This window comes from Equus przewalskii, chromosome 2 (genome assembly GCF_037783145.1).
Source record: "Equus przewalskii isolate Varuska chromosome 2, EquPr2, whole genome shotgun sequence".
NCBI classification, from domain to species: Eukaryota; Metazoa; Chordata; class Mammalia; order Perissodactyla; family Equidae; genus Equus; species Equus przewalskii.
Genome location: NC_091832.1, coordinates 22775474 through 22788644, shown reverse-complemented (window position 1 = coordinate 22788644; position 13171 = coordinate 22775474). Strand labels below are relative to the sequence as shown.

At 47.9% G+C, this 13171-nt stretch overlaps 1 protein-coding gene across 4 annotated transcripts in view; it reads left to right on the top strand.

The window, feature by feature from the left end:
- C2H1orf94 (chromosome 2 C1orf94 homolog) overlaps positions 1–8137 on the top strand; it is a 36716-nt gene extending 28579 nt beyond the window's left edge. For all 4 annotated transcript variants that reach the window (XM_008536260.2, XM_070595024.1, XM_070595042.1 and 1 more), the window contains 2 exons: positions 2489–2685; positions 7845–8137. In XM_008536260.2, the coding sequence (XP_008534482.2) occupies positions 2489–2685; positions 7845–7920 (273 nt within the window). In that variant the 3' untranslated portion in view covers positions 7921–8137. The remainder of the gene's footprint in view (positions 1–2488; positions 2686–7844) is intronic.
- Positions 8138–13171: the final 5034 nt, after the last annotated feature.

The following is a 13171-nucleotide window of genomic DNA, read 5'->3' as shown; positions in this document are numbered from 1 at the left end:
CAGACACGGGTAAAGATATAGTTAGATACATGCCACCAAGCTGCACAGGTGCACGCGTAAACACAAAACACAAGAAAGCACGCTCAGAGAAATGGGGGCAGGGAGGGGGCTGTGAGGGGAGGAGCCAGGAACCAGCTGTGTTCTCTGGCTGGTCCTGCCCCCTCACACAGAGGGACAGACCCCACACTCAAGCTCACAGACTCCTCAGCCTCTCCTCTCTCCCCAGGGAGGCCCACTCTTTCCCTGCAAACTGCACCTCTGACCTGAAGTATGTTAGAATGTTCCAGAAGGGCCCATAGGTAGAGGTTACTTTATTACCTGGGCCAGGACTGCTTTTTCAGCAGTCAGGGCTTTGCATCCTGAGATGAAGTGGAGATGAGAGTCTGGCTCACAGAATCTCAGCCACGTCACCTCCACCCCATGAACAGTGATACCGTCCACAGAGCTCAAAAAAAAAAAAATATGCGTTTAGACAAAGTTATGTATGTGCATATATTTGAAAAAGTAATATAAGAACATGGTACAAAATAAAAAATCTTAAAGGCAATCAATATTCCTGGGTTCTTAGGTATCCTTCCGGTGATGTCTATTTATACAAACATTTTTATACAAATGCGGCATTCCGGGGGCACTGTTCTATCATTGCTTTTGTCAGCAAAGAGCTCATCTTGGAGATGGTTCCAGAGCCTAGACACAGCTTTATTTTATGGGTTTTATCAGTTACGTGTAGGTAGCAGTACATTTTTGAATAAACAGTACAAGCGCGAGGACCTGCATCTTCTCTTTTGTGTCAGGCTCCTCCCAGGTCCGTTCCCTCCCCCTCCCCCACTGTGAAAACCAGGGGTATTTCCTGCCACGCTGACCCACAGGTGTCTGTGCTGGGAGGTGCCTCCCTGGGTCCTCTCTCTGAGCTCTTGGCTCTTTCCTACATTTAGCTCGCCATCTTGGGGTTTGGGTGGCTGTGTCCAGCATCACCTGCATGTCCAGATCCTGCATGTCCACTGCAGGGCCAGAAGGGAGGGACTCAGGCTTCCAGAAGGAGCAAGCACAGAGATGCGGTACAGGGGCCCAGGCTCTGGGCTCACCTCGCTGGGGCTCTGACCGCAACTCAGACACTTGAAATACTCATTAAACAGGTCGCCTAACTTTTCTGAACCTCGGTTTCCTCATCTCTAAAATGGGAATGGGAATGGTCCTAGCACACAGAGCTGGTTGGAGTTTGAATGAGAGAATCCATTTGAAGGGGCTGGCACACTGTAAGCCTTCATAACTGCTAGCCTTGGTGAATACTGTATTGGATAAGGATGTGCAGGGTGAGACAGGGCTGTCAGGGTGAACCCCTGAGCAGCTTGGACTCTAGGTTCTTGCTATTAAAGAGGAAATCCAGAAGCTTCCCCAATTTTGACTGAAACTCCCCTCAGCACAGGAGGATGGACATCAGCTCCATACAAAAGGGAGTTTTCCGACATTGGGAGCTGTCCGTAGTGGAATATAGTGCTCACATTGTAATGAGCTCCCCGTCATTTTAGGTATTCAAGCAAACACTTAGTGGTTTCTTCTTTCCTCCCTCCTCTTCCTCTCTTGCATTCATTCATTTAATATATGTTTATTTAGCAGCTACTATGTGCCAGCCACTGTCTTAGTGCTGAGACTGCATCAGTAAATAAGACAGGTGGGGTCCCTGCCTCGTCAAGGGCAAGACAGTGGGGGCCCTGGTTCTTGGTGGGAGTCTGATCCAGGTAGTCTCTAAAACCCCGCTGAGTTCCCATTTTTCTCTAGGGTTTGAGCCAAATCCCCTGTTTTGCCCTTTCTCCTGGGTTCACACTGTAACCACTAGCCATATGTGGCTATCTATATTTAAATCAATCAAAATTAAGTAAAATTTTAAAATTCAGTCCCTCATTCACACTAGTCACACTTGGAGCACTCCATGGCCCCATGCGCCTGGTGGTTCCTATGTTGGGAGGGGCGGATATAGAACATTTCCATAATCCATCACACTTTCCACGGAGCAGGGCTGTCTTGGACATGGAATCTGTTGAGATCCCGAAGTAGGAGTCAGGGATGTATAAATCTCAACAGCTTTTCTCCAGATGGTCAAGACTAAAAAATGAGCAAGGGGTGTGTCGGATGGTTGTTGGCAGAGGGAAAGGTAGAGGGACAGGAGGGGAATGGAAAGAATATTTATTTGCTATTTCTTATGTGTTAGTCTCTACTTCTATCACTGGACTCAGTCTCCATACAATGGAGATAATGTGTGCCCATTTTACAGGTGAAGAAACTGAGGCTCAGATAAATTAAGTAACTTGCCAGTCTCACATTCGGAAGCTGAGCCCTGTGGCTTTTCCGTCCCACCGTGTTGCCTCTGTGTAGCCCACGGTGACTGAGGGGCACAGGGCCTGGGGTTGGGCTCAGGGCTGGGGAGCTGCGATGTCTGGGAGCAGTGAGCTCCACTTGACCTAGCCCTTCTCGCCTCCCTGCCCTGCAGGTGATGCCGTACAACCCACAGCAGATGGGACAGCATATCTTCCGCTCTTCCCACCCGCCTCTGCTGAGTTACATTCCCTTTGTCCAGCCCAACTACCCGTACCCTCAGAGGACACCTCCAAAGCTGTCCGGCAGCCCCCGAGAACCTTCCCCCATGGCAGGAGATGGGCCGCAGTACCTCTTCCCCCCGCCTTACAGGTGAGTCCTCAGCCCGCACTGCAAGCCCAGCTTGTGTCCAGAAGGCCGCTGGACAGGGGAAGTGAGTGCACTGGGCCTCCCGGGTTCTTTCTCGGCAGGTGTGTTCCGTGGTTGCGGGAAGGGGAGGGCTGCGTGCCTGCGTCCGGAGGCCGTGTGGGTCCTGCAGGGAGCTGGTGTGCAGGCGAGCAAGGTCTTGCAGGCCTGGTTCGGGGCTGGGCCCCTGCAGCCTGCTTGCAGAAACGCCGCCGCACGGTCAGCAGTGGCTGGGCACCCCGTCCACAGCAGGTGGCAGGTGGCGGAGCGTGACGCATCTGCCTTTCCCCATTGGCTTGGTTACAACAGGACATGGCCAGGTAATCTTCTTACAGCTCTCTCCCCCTCTCGCTGAACCCAGACGCCTTGCCAGGCTAATCTCCCAAACATCCCATTGACTTCCTGACAGGCCAGCTGAAGGGCCTGCTGCTGCTTATCAGGGCTGCTCACACTTTCCCGCGGAAGTACCCCAAACAGCAGAGGAGAGGGCTTAGCCGCCAACAGCCAACACAACCCCACATTTGAGCCGAAAATTCCACACAAATTTGACACTCTGGTAAACTGTGTTTGTTGTTTTAATAGGACCACGCATAGCCAGGCATTCCCAGCCACCAAATGTTCTACGCCTGTGGATGCTCCGAGAAGCAGGCGGTGCCATGTCACTCCTGTGAACCTGAGTCCCCGGGCACGCCCTGGGGAGCACAGGCCCCAGTTTGAGAAACCCAGTTTATAGGATTAGGGCCAAACTCCCCGACCTGACGTTGATGCCCTTCCTCCTTGCCACAGACCCTTGCTGTGGAGTCGGCCATGTGTCCCCTAACTTCCACCCTTTCTGTGCTTCCCCTAAATGTCTCATTAGACCGGACAAATGCTAGAAGGACTTACCATACTCAGATCTGTTGGGGAAAAGCTGTGAGAAACAACGATAAACAGATTTCTTAACTGTTGGAATTCTCAGATCGTTGAATTTCCTAGGGTGCATGGACCGTGTTCAAGAGCGTGGTCAATAGTGTTATTTGAAAATAAAACCCAAACAACCTTATTTTTCTCTTGCTTGCTGTTTTTCTCTTTTCCCTTCCTCCCTCCCTCCTTCCCTCCCTCCCTCCTTTCCTACCTCCTCCCTCCCTCCTTCTCTCCCCCTCTTCTTTTCTTCCTCCCTCCCTCCCACTTTTTTCCTCCTTTTTCTCGTAGAGCATATCATGGTGTGTTCCACCCAATACACCCTGGAAAATGCGGCCTCAATTTATGTAGTTAATATGAATTTAGCCTGTGGGTGGATAGGACAAGGTTCCTCCCTTCGGAGCACTAATAGCCGTGAGATGTGGGCACAACGATGTCAGTGCTGTGACAAAGGGAAGACCATCAAAGTGGTCCGAGGGGAGAGGGAGAATCCGTGCCGGGTGGACAGCGGGGGACGGTAGGATGGGGAGGTTCCAGGGAGCAGTGACTGGAGGAGGGCATTCCAGGCAGAAGGAATAAGGCTCCAGATGGGAAGGTGCGTGGTGAGCTTGAGGCCTGGGGAAGAAAAGCATCTGGTTGAAGTATTAGATTTATCCCTGAAAAAGGTGGAAAATAGGATTGGAAAAGGGAGGTTGGGATTAGATTATTCAAGGCTTCCGCCTCCCGGGCCTGGGGAACCAGTGCGGATTTGTGCACATTACAGTGAACTGATGGGCTGGAGGGGAGAGAAACTGGTGGTGAGAGAGGGTGGAGTCTGGCGGTGACTGGAGGGGTCTGTACGGGAGGTTCTAACCTCCCTGGACGTGAGAGTAGGTAAGACTGCCAAGGGATCAAGACAGACCACCTGCAGGCTGACAAACCTCCCACATTCCACGCTGTGCCATGGGCTCAAGGGAAGAGAGACTCTGCAGAAGCTAGAACTGGCTGAACTTGGAGGGAGTGTGGTCCCAAGGTCTCAGCAGTCAGTAATGGGGAGGCTCTGATTGGGAGCAATAAGAGGATTGAGTCCTGGTCTCTGGATGTCTGCAGAGGACCAGGGAGAGGAAGAGGAGCCAGCAGGAGAATGAGGAAGGGGCTGTCTTAGAAGTGGAGAGAGCCTGGGGCCAGCTGGAGACATTGTGGGCAAAGGAGGAGAGTGATGGGGAGTGGGTGGCAGTCAGCAAAGCAGAATGGAGGCCAGAGAGGTTGGGAAGACCAGGAAAGTGAGGTCAGAAAAGCAAGGCAAGGGGTGCAGGCCTTGTTCATTCAAAAATATTTATTAAGCACTTTCTATGTGCCTGGCACTGTCCTTGGCACTGAGGATACTGGAGTAAGCAAGACAAAGTTTTTCCTTCCCTCATTCTGGCAGGAGAAATAGATAATAAGGAAATAAACAGGCAGCATCCATGTCAGGTGTGGGGGTGAAGGGAGAGAATGAAGGAAAGTCTCTTGAGCTGAGATCGAAATGAAACGAGAGAAGGAACCACGTATAGATTTGGGAGATGGGCACTTTGGGGTGGACTGTGGGGCAGGAGCTGATGCAGAGGAGCAGGAGAGGAGCCTTTGTAGCTGTCCGAGCAAGAGGTGCTGGCAGCCTAGACTAGGGCAGTGATGTGCGTAGGGAGACAAGTGAAAAGAGCTGGAGTGTTTATCGTCTGGTTAGAATTTGACCAGACTTGGTGATGGTTGGATGGGGAGTGAGGAAAAGAGAGGAGTCAGGCATGATTCCTAGGTTTTTGACTTGAGCAACTGGATAAGCGGCAATGCCAAAATACTAAGATCAAGATGACTAGAGCAAAGACCTGTTGATCCAGAGTTTGGTTTTGCATGTGTAGAATTTGAGATGCTTGTTAGACACATGAGCGAAGCTATTGATGGGCAGGTGCCTATACGAGTCTGGGGCTCAGTGGAGAGGTGGGGGCCAGTAATGTAAATTTTGGAGTCATTAATATATAGACGATATGTAAAGGCTTGGGATGAAATGAGATTGCCCAGGGAATACGTGCACATAGAGAAGAGAAGAGGCCCGAGGATGGAACCCTGGTCCTCTGACATGTAGAGAGGTTGGGGAGATGTGGAGGAACCAGCAAAGGATCTAAGAGGGAGCATGAGTGAGGTGGGAGAGAAAATAGGAGGAGAGTGTGGAGTGCAGGAAGCCAAGTGAAGAAAGTGTTTCCTGGAGGAGAGAGGGAGGGATCAGAGAGTGATGAAAAGAAGACCTGGGCACTGGAGGAGGGAACGCAGGAAGCACTGAGCACAATGATGGCGTTGGGGGGTTACAGTGGTGCCAGACGGAACAAGGCCTAGGAGAGGCTGCACTGGGTGGGAGGGATACAAGGGCCTCAGTGGAGAGTTTAGTCTATAGGTAAGGAGGGTCAGTGCTTCCTGTGGGTCAGGAGCAAAGGAGAGAATCAAGAGACCAAACTAGATGACATGAGCAAGGAAGGAGCAGGTGGCCTCCAGGTTCTCAGGAAGGAGGAGGGGAGTCTGTCTTCCATCTGCTGAGTCAATCTGAACACATTCACCAGGATAGCCATACAGTTTATCTTCCAAACAACAATAAATCTGAGAGTTAAAAGGAGCACAAATAATAATTACACTGGAAATACCAGTGTAGAAACTGCCCCAGGCAAACCAGGACAGTTCACCATGCTCAAGCAGCAATTCAAGCTCTTCCTCCTCCTCCAGGAAGCATTCCTTGATAACTAGTCCACACCGATTGCCAGTCTCCCTGGCCCTCTAGTGTACTTCCTGTCCAGACCATGCCCTTGGCAGTTGATCTGATCAGAAGTTCTCAACCTGAAAGGCCTAGATGTGTAGGGCGTGGCAATCAGATACGAGGTATGTCTTGAGTAATTATTCAACGCTGAAGTATGGGTTACAGCCTTTGTTTTGTAAATCAGAGTGGAGTCCAAGGTGTCCCTCTGATAACGTCCGCTTCAATAATTTCTTTTCCGATATGATTTTTGAAAGAGAGGAGAAGAGGTGGGGTTACCGCCCGTGTGAACTGCTTATCAGGCCCCTACTTGTGCCAGGTCCTGGGTGCTGGGGTAAAATGGTGAACAGGCCAGACAGTGTCCCTTCTCTCATGATATTCATTTCAGTGTGAAGGGAATTAAACAGAACCCAGTGCCTTGGTTGTCCATGGACGCTCACAATCAGCAACAGATGCAGATCCCAGCTGAGGCGTTACTAATTAACGCCCTGGTTTTCTCCGGTTGCTTCTTCCCTCCTCCTCTCCCCTCTCCCCCCTTTGTTGCTGCATCAGTTCATGGGAGGGTGCTGTGAACGGGAGCATCTTCTGTAATGCGCGTCCGCCCAGCTGAAAAGTGGCTGAGAATCCCTGGGTTAGACTAGATCCAGCCATTGGCTCTGCTGCAATTTGCACTGAGCTCTGTTCCCGTTCATTCAAAGTATCCTAGCAGATGGGTGACGAAATTGCGATAGGATCCCAGCATTGTGAGTAAGTGACTCCACCTGGAGAGGTCAGGGAAGCCATCACAGAGGAGATGGCTTTTGAACTCTCTTTTGAAGTATGAATAGGAGTGTGTCAGGGAGAAAAAGCAGAAGGCTGTGTATTTCCGCTCTTAGAGGGTGAGGCTCAGATCGTCTGGGCTCTTCCTTCCCTGAGGGTCTGGCAAAGTCCAAGGCACTCAGTGATGCCTTAGTGCTTAATTCTCAGACTGGTGTTGAAACGAAGGGGCTGAGTTAACTTGGTGCTAATAAGAGGAGAAGGAGCCTGGGGTTGTCTGGACTCCGAGATCTCACTCTGGGATGTGGCTCTGAGTTCTCCGATCTTGTTGAATTTCCTGAGGGACACGCCTGCTCCTCTAAGGCAGATAGAGAGGCCACAGGCCCGCAGGTAAGGTGCTCAGGTCCAGACAGGTTCCTTGCTCTGTGGTCCTGGATATGGCAGAGCATAAACCCCGTAGAAATAATAGGGCTGCCAGGGGCTTCCTGACCTAAGTAAGTGGCAGAAGAAGCTCTTTATTGTCCTCCAATTATATCATTTTAATATTTTCTTTTCCTAGAGCCAAGGCTTTTTTATTATGCTAAAGCTTTTAGCCTCCAGGCATATCATGGTCTTCACAGTCTTTGACAGTCCCCAAATTAACATATTATTTTTTCTAAATGTCTCCACTAACATCGGAAATTTCTTTGTGACGTCTACCTTCCTTCTCTTCCAGGTTTGGCTCCACGTCTGGTGGGCCCCTGAGGAACAGCCCCTACTTTTCCTCCAGTGGGAACGGCATAAATTTTTAGATCTCCTTCTCTTCTCTCTCCTCCTACCTTAGACCTTGGATCAGGGCTAAGGGTTCTGGAATTCTGGATTCTGCAACAGCTTGGTATGAAGATTGGAAAGCCAAGTTTCCAGCCAGGTCACAGACAGAAAACAGCAAGACCAGACTGATCTATTGACCAACACTCACACGCACGCAGCCCCCCCCCACACAGCACAACCACACACACATATCCCTCATTTTCATACTCACTTGCTCAACCACATATGCACCTGTATTTAGCTAACGTGAGTGATTTTTGTTTTCATTGTTGTTGGTAAAATAGAAGTAAGACACTTAATTTTAGAAAGTTTGTATTTTATGATAAAAGTATGAGCTGCTTGAAGTGGAGTGTGCCTGTTTATTTTTGTTATGTTCTGCGTGATCTTCACGGTTCATTTTACCCCACGAGACCCAGTGTTTACTCAAGACGTGAAAAGAGACCACGGGCTGGAGTCCTCAAAGTGCTGTGATCTAAATATGGGGCCCCAGGGATCGGATCATCCACCTGAGGGCTTATCTCTTCTCTTCTGTGATCCACTCACTTCTCAGCATCCCAGTTTATGCATCTCAGGAATGGACGTGAAAGAAGTGTACTCTGCTCTGTCTTATCCAGATGGTGGTTTTACAGAAAAAGTCTCTCTTGGACAGAAGATGGGAAAACGTGGCCTGGAAATCAGTTCCAAAAATAATCCTACATGTGACAGGCTATATCCAGTGATTGTACATCAATGCCAAGCTAGAAGTCAATCTCAAAACTGCTCCAATGGCTCTGTCCCTGGATCTATCTCAGTCAACTTTTATAAGTGACTTGAGTTAGGACATCGCGAGCATCCCGATCACATTTATGGAGGACACAAATCTAGGGAGAGGAGATGGCCTGAATGGGTGATAGCACATGTCCTTTACTCTCTTATTCTATACCCATGACAGGCAGCACTGAGCACCTGTTCTCCTGAACCTGGACAAAGTCACAGAATCATTCTCCCTATGGTGGTCTAGGCAGCCACCACTGATCAGAGCTGGTCTGTGGAATGAAACCCGTGTGCCCTCCTTTGGCAGACTCTAACATGATGGAATTAAACAGAGGGGTTAACATAAGGACTTACTCTTGGGTCTAAAAAATGAACTATGCACATACAGGCTAGACCAAGCTTGTCAGCTCTAAGTTGCTCTATCACCAACCCCGTTATTCAACTGAAAACCCAGCCCCATCCTGGCAGAGGCCAGTGAAAACCAGGTCTGGGGAACATTAGGAGCTCTCATCCTGATCGCAATGAAAGGCTGGGGGTCTGGAAGTCACTGGTGTCTAGGGATGGGCCCAGTGCCCGCAAGAGCATTTCTCTTGCCCTTGCAGTGTGAAGCCTTTGGCTTCACTGGTCTTCCTTTCTGGGTTTCTGTAAACCAGTTTCTCCTCCAAGTTGTCTTAGGACTTATGCCCTTTCCCTCCTCCATGGTCTAAATTTACGATTCCCGCTGAGTCCTTCAGCCCCCTTCCCCACGGCTGGCCCTTACTTCTAGTATGTCTCATTTCTTGTTGATATTCTCTGTTACCAGTCTAGATTCTCCGTTGACTCTGAGAGACATTAGTTACCTAGAAGTTCTCAAAAATGTAGGAGCCGTTTTCTTCCCGGGGGCTTCCTCACCTTGTACTTCCAGGTATTAACCCGGCGGGACCGTAGTTTACCATCCTCTCTTGATCTCAGAGTGTTTGGAGGCAGGACAGATTTGCCCTTGGCCAGACCTGGGGTTCTTAGCCACTCCCCAGCTCTGACCTTGGGCAGAGAACTTAACTTTTCCAAACCTCAGTTCTATTAATGGCAGTGTTAATTGTTGTGAGGATTAAAAGATAATGCAAACTTAATATAGACTTGTGGTTTTAAGATGGTGGAGTAAGACGATTTTGTCCCTCCTCTCTTGAAATTTACACCCAGACAACAAGTAAGTAAACTTACACAAACCGCATTCTCAATGAAACTAGGAGAAGCCAGCAATCCCGTCTGCTATATACAAAGGCGGAAATGGGATGGAGGAATGGTAAATGCCTTAGCGGAACAGAAGAGCATGTTGAAATGCCTGCCAAAGGAAATAGACCAACGAGAAGCAGATCGTTTTCCCTGCGGAGCCCTGAAAGTCTCAGGAACTGCCGGGTGCTGGACATCAGGGAAGTGGGGCTGCAGAGAGATGAAAGCAAGGGGTTGATGGAAGAGGTAGTGCCAATCCTGTACCCTCAAAGCCAGGGAGCATGGACAGTTCTACAGGAGACAGGAGGCATTTTCCCTGGAGAGACTTACAGACAGTGCATAAGGACGGTGGAGATGAGGGCCCAGATGGAAAATGGGAATTCACTGAAATGCACACACTCATGCAATGCCGGCAGCCAGTCTTTGACCTCAAGGCAGGAATTTGGAGGGTCCTCTGGAGCAACTCAATTGCCCCCAAAGCACTTGGAAGTACCAATGAAAACTGCCCCAAGCCCTTTCACAAAGAGATTCCAATCAACTTTTTAGGACCTGAAGCTTAACAAGAATGGACAATCTCCAATCAGAAACAGATGGAAGGAAAAAGGGAACTAAGAAAAGAGAGACAAATGGTAGTATTCTCAGGGAGATAAGAGAAGATAGTATATTTGAAAAATAAAGACAATAGGTTATATGCTTATTTCAGAACAAGAAAGTGCTTTTGAAATTAAAACAGTGATTGCTGATTTAATATTTTCGGTGGAAAAGATTGGAAGCTAACATCAGAGGGATCTCATGGAAAGGAGAATTAAAAAGACACTGGCATGGATTATAGGAAATAAAAGATTTAAAAATGTGAAGATCAGTCCGGGAGACCAAATATCTGGCTGACAGGTGTTGTAGGCAGAAGAGTAAACATAGAGGGGAGGCAAATATTAACGAAAAAACGCAAGAAAATCTCCCAGATTGAATGGCCCAGACCAGTGCTCAGCAAAACGAATGAAAAAGATCTACATCAAGGCATATTATTGTGAAATTTCAGAATATCAGGGGAAAAGGCAAGATTCTACAATTTTCAGAAAAATCTGCTCACATACAGATGTTCAAGACCAGAATGGCATCAGATTCCTCAACAGTGACGTGGAAACCTAGAAGATCCTTGGACAAAGCTCTTGTCACTTTGAGTGGAAATGATTTTCAACCTAGAATTCTAAAACTAAACTCTTATCTGTGAAAATAGAGTGAAGATGTTTTCAGATATGCCAAGTCTCAAAAAATTTACTTTCCTTGCACCTTTGTTGGGAAGCTAAGGGAGGATGTGGTCCACTAAGACAAAAAAAACAAGACAGAAGTCATGGAATCCAGAAAATGGGTATTCAATGGAACCTCAGCAGGAGAGAGGCTGAGGAGACCCCTGGGGTGATGAAAGAGGACGATCTGAGCTCAAGAACCATGTGGAGCCTAGAAAGCCACCACCACCAGTCCAGACTGGAGCAGGAAGTGGAGACCTCAGACAGGAGGTGTTTTGGTGGGGGACTGGGAGGGGCAGGAGAAAAAGAAAATGGCAGATTATTCTGACAGAGTTGATTGTGTGGAAAATTGTATTGAGAGTTGTTGTATAGTAGTTGGTGGGGGTGGGAAGATTTAGCTATAAATTCAAACAATAAATGAAACAATTGTTATTAACTTGGCAGTGAACTATATTTATGTGGTCATAATAATAAAAATCCCAGATATGGATTTAACCAAAAATTGTGTTATATCTATAGTGGAGGATGGAGGGGAAAAGAGGGATGCGAATGGGGCTAAAATCCTCATTTACCATAATAGGAAGTCAGCAGGTAATATCTAAAATGGATGATTTGAGAGAGAGTGGAATTCCCGTAATTATCTAGAAATCAGGAGGTAAACCCCAGAGAAAAGAGGCAAGAGAGTTCCGGGAATTGCCTGTGAGACGCCGGATGGGCTTGTGAGGGACGGTGGTGCAGAGATTGCTGCCTTGTTTATGAATCTTTTTGTACTATTTGGCTTTTAAACCATGTGCATGTAGTACTTTAACAAAAATAAACATTTATTTTAAAAAAGAGAAAAGCTGCATGTGGAACACCATTGAGTATGGTGCCTGGCACATGGTGAGTGTCAAAATTGCTTGCTGAATTGTATTGAGCTGCATTCTGACCCAATTAGAGCCCACGACCCGAGTCCCCCGTCCGGGGATGTCTGAGAATTGGATTCTCAGCAGCCTCTACGAATTTTCTCCCTAAAAAATTATTTAGGAGGAAACTTAGTTAGGGGAGGGCTGGAGCCAATGCCCAATGACTTCCCAACACATTGTACTCCCTGACTCTGCTCACCTCTCAGGGATTTCCAGAAGCGGTTGGGGAGTAGTGGGAACAGGAACCCTGAGTGCTTGCCCTGAATCAAGATCGTGAAGTCTGGGGAGGGAATGAAAACTCCCAGCTTTCTCTGTGTTCCTTCCAACCAGTTCTCCACTCCTTTCATGCAGCACATGCTCACTGAAACTTATTCTTAGGGATACAGCAGAGGACAAGGCAGACACAGTGTCTGCTCCCGTGCATTTTTAAGCTTAGACGTTAAATCATAGTTACCATGAAAGGTGATGAGGTTATTAAAGGGATATATGAGAGCTCACAGCAGGACACCCACCCCAGTTCAGAGTGTCAGAGAATGATGTCTGCTCTTTTAACATTCCTGGTCCCTGCATCTAATTCTCGTCTGATATGTTTTCAAGCCACAACCCTAGTCTCCTTCCTGAGAATGTACTTTATTTGCAAATCTTAAAACGAATGATAGACCGTGTGTCATTTAAGCAACGAAGTTGAGAAGTAGCATGATTTTGTGGGTTCCAGAAATACTTAATAAAATAATAACAGCCACCAATCATTGAGCACTTACAATGGAACAGGCACATTGCTGTATACATCATCTTTATTATTTAATAAAATGTTCATAATGACCCTGTGACATGTGTATTTATTACCTATGCACAAACTAAGGTTCAGAGTGATTAAGTATCTCATTTAAGGTCACATGGTAAACACAAAGTCAGTATTCTCACCCACTTTTCCTTGTACATCTCTGTTTCTAGTAACACAGCCCAGAGTGAATGAACTTTGTTGGAACTTTTATCATACGGTTAATGACTATTAAGTTTTCAGACAACTAAGACCTCTAAGTCATTTTCCAGTGTTAAGCCGCTGTCATAAGAAGTGGGAGGCAGGGGCGTAGGACTGGGAGAGAAGCAGCCATAGA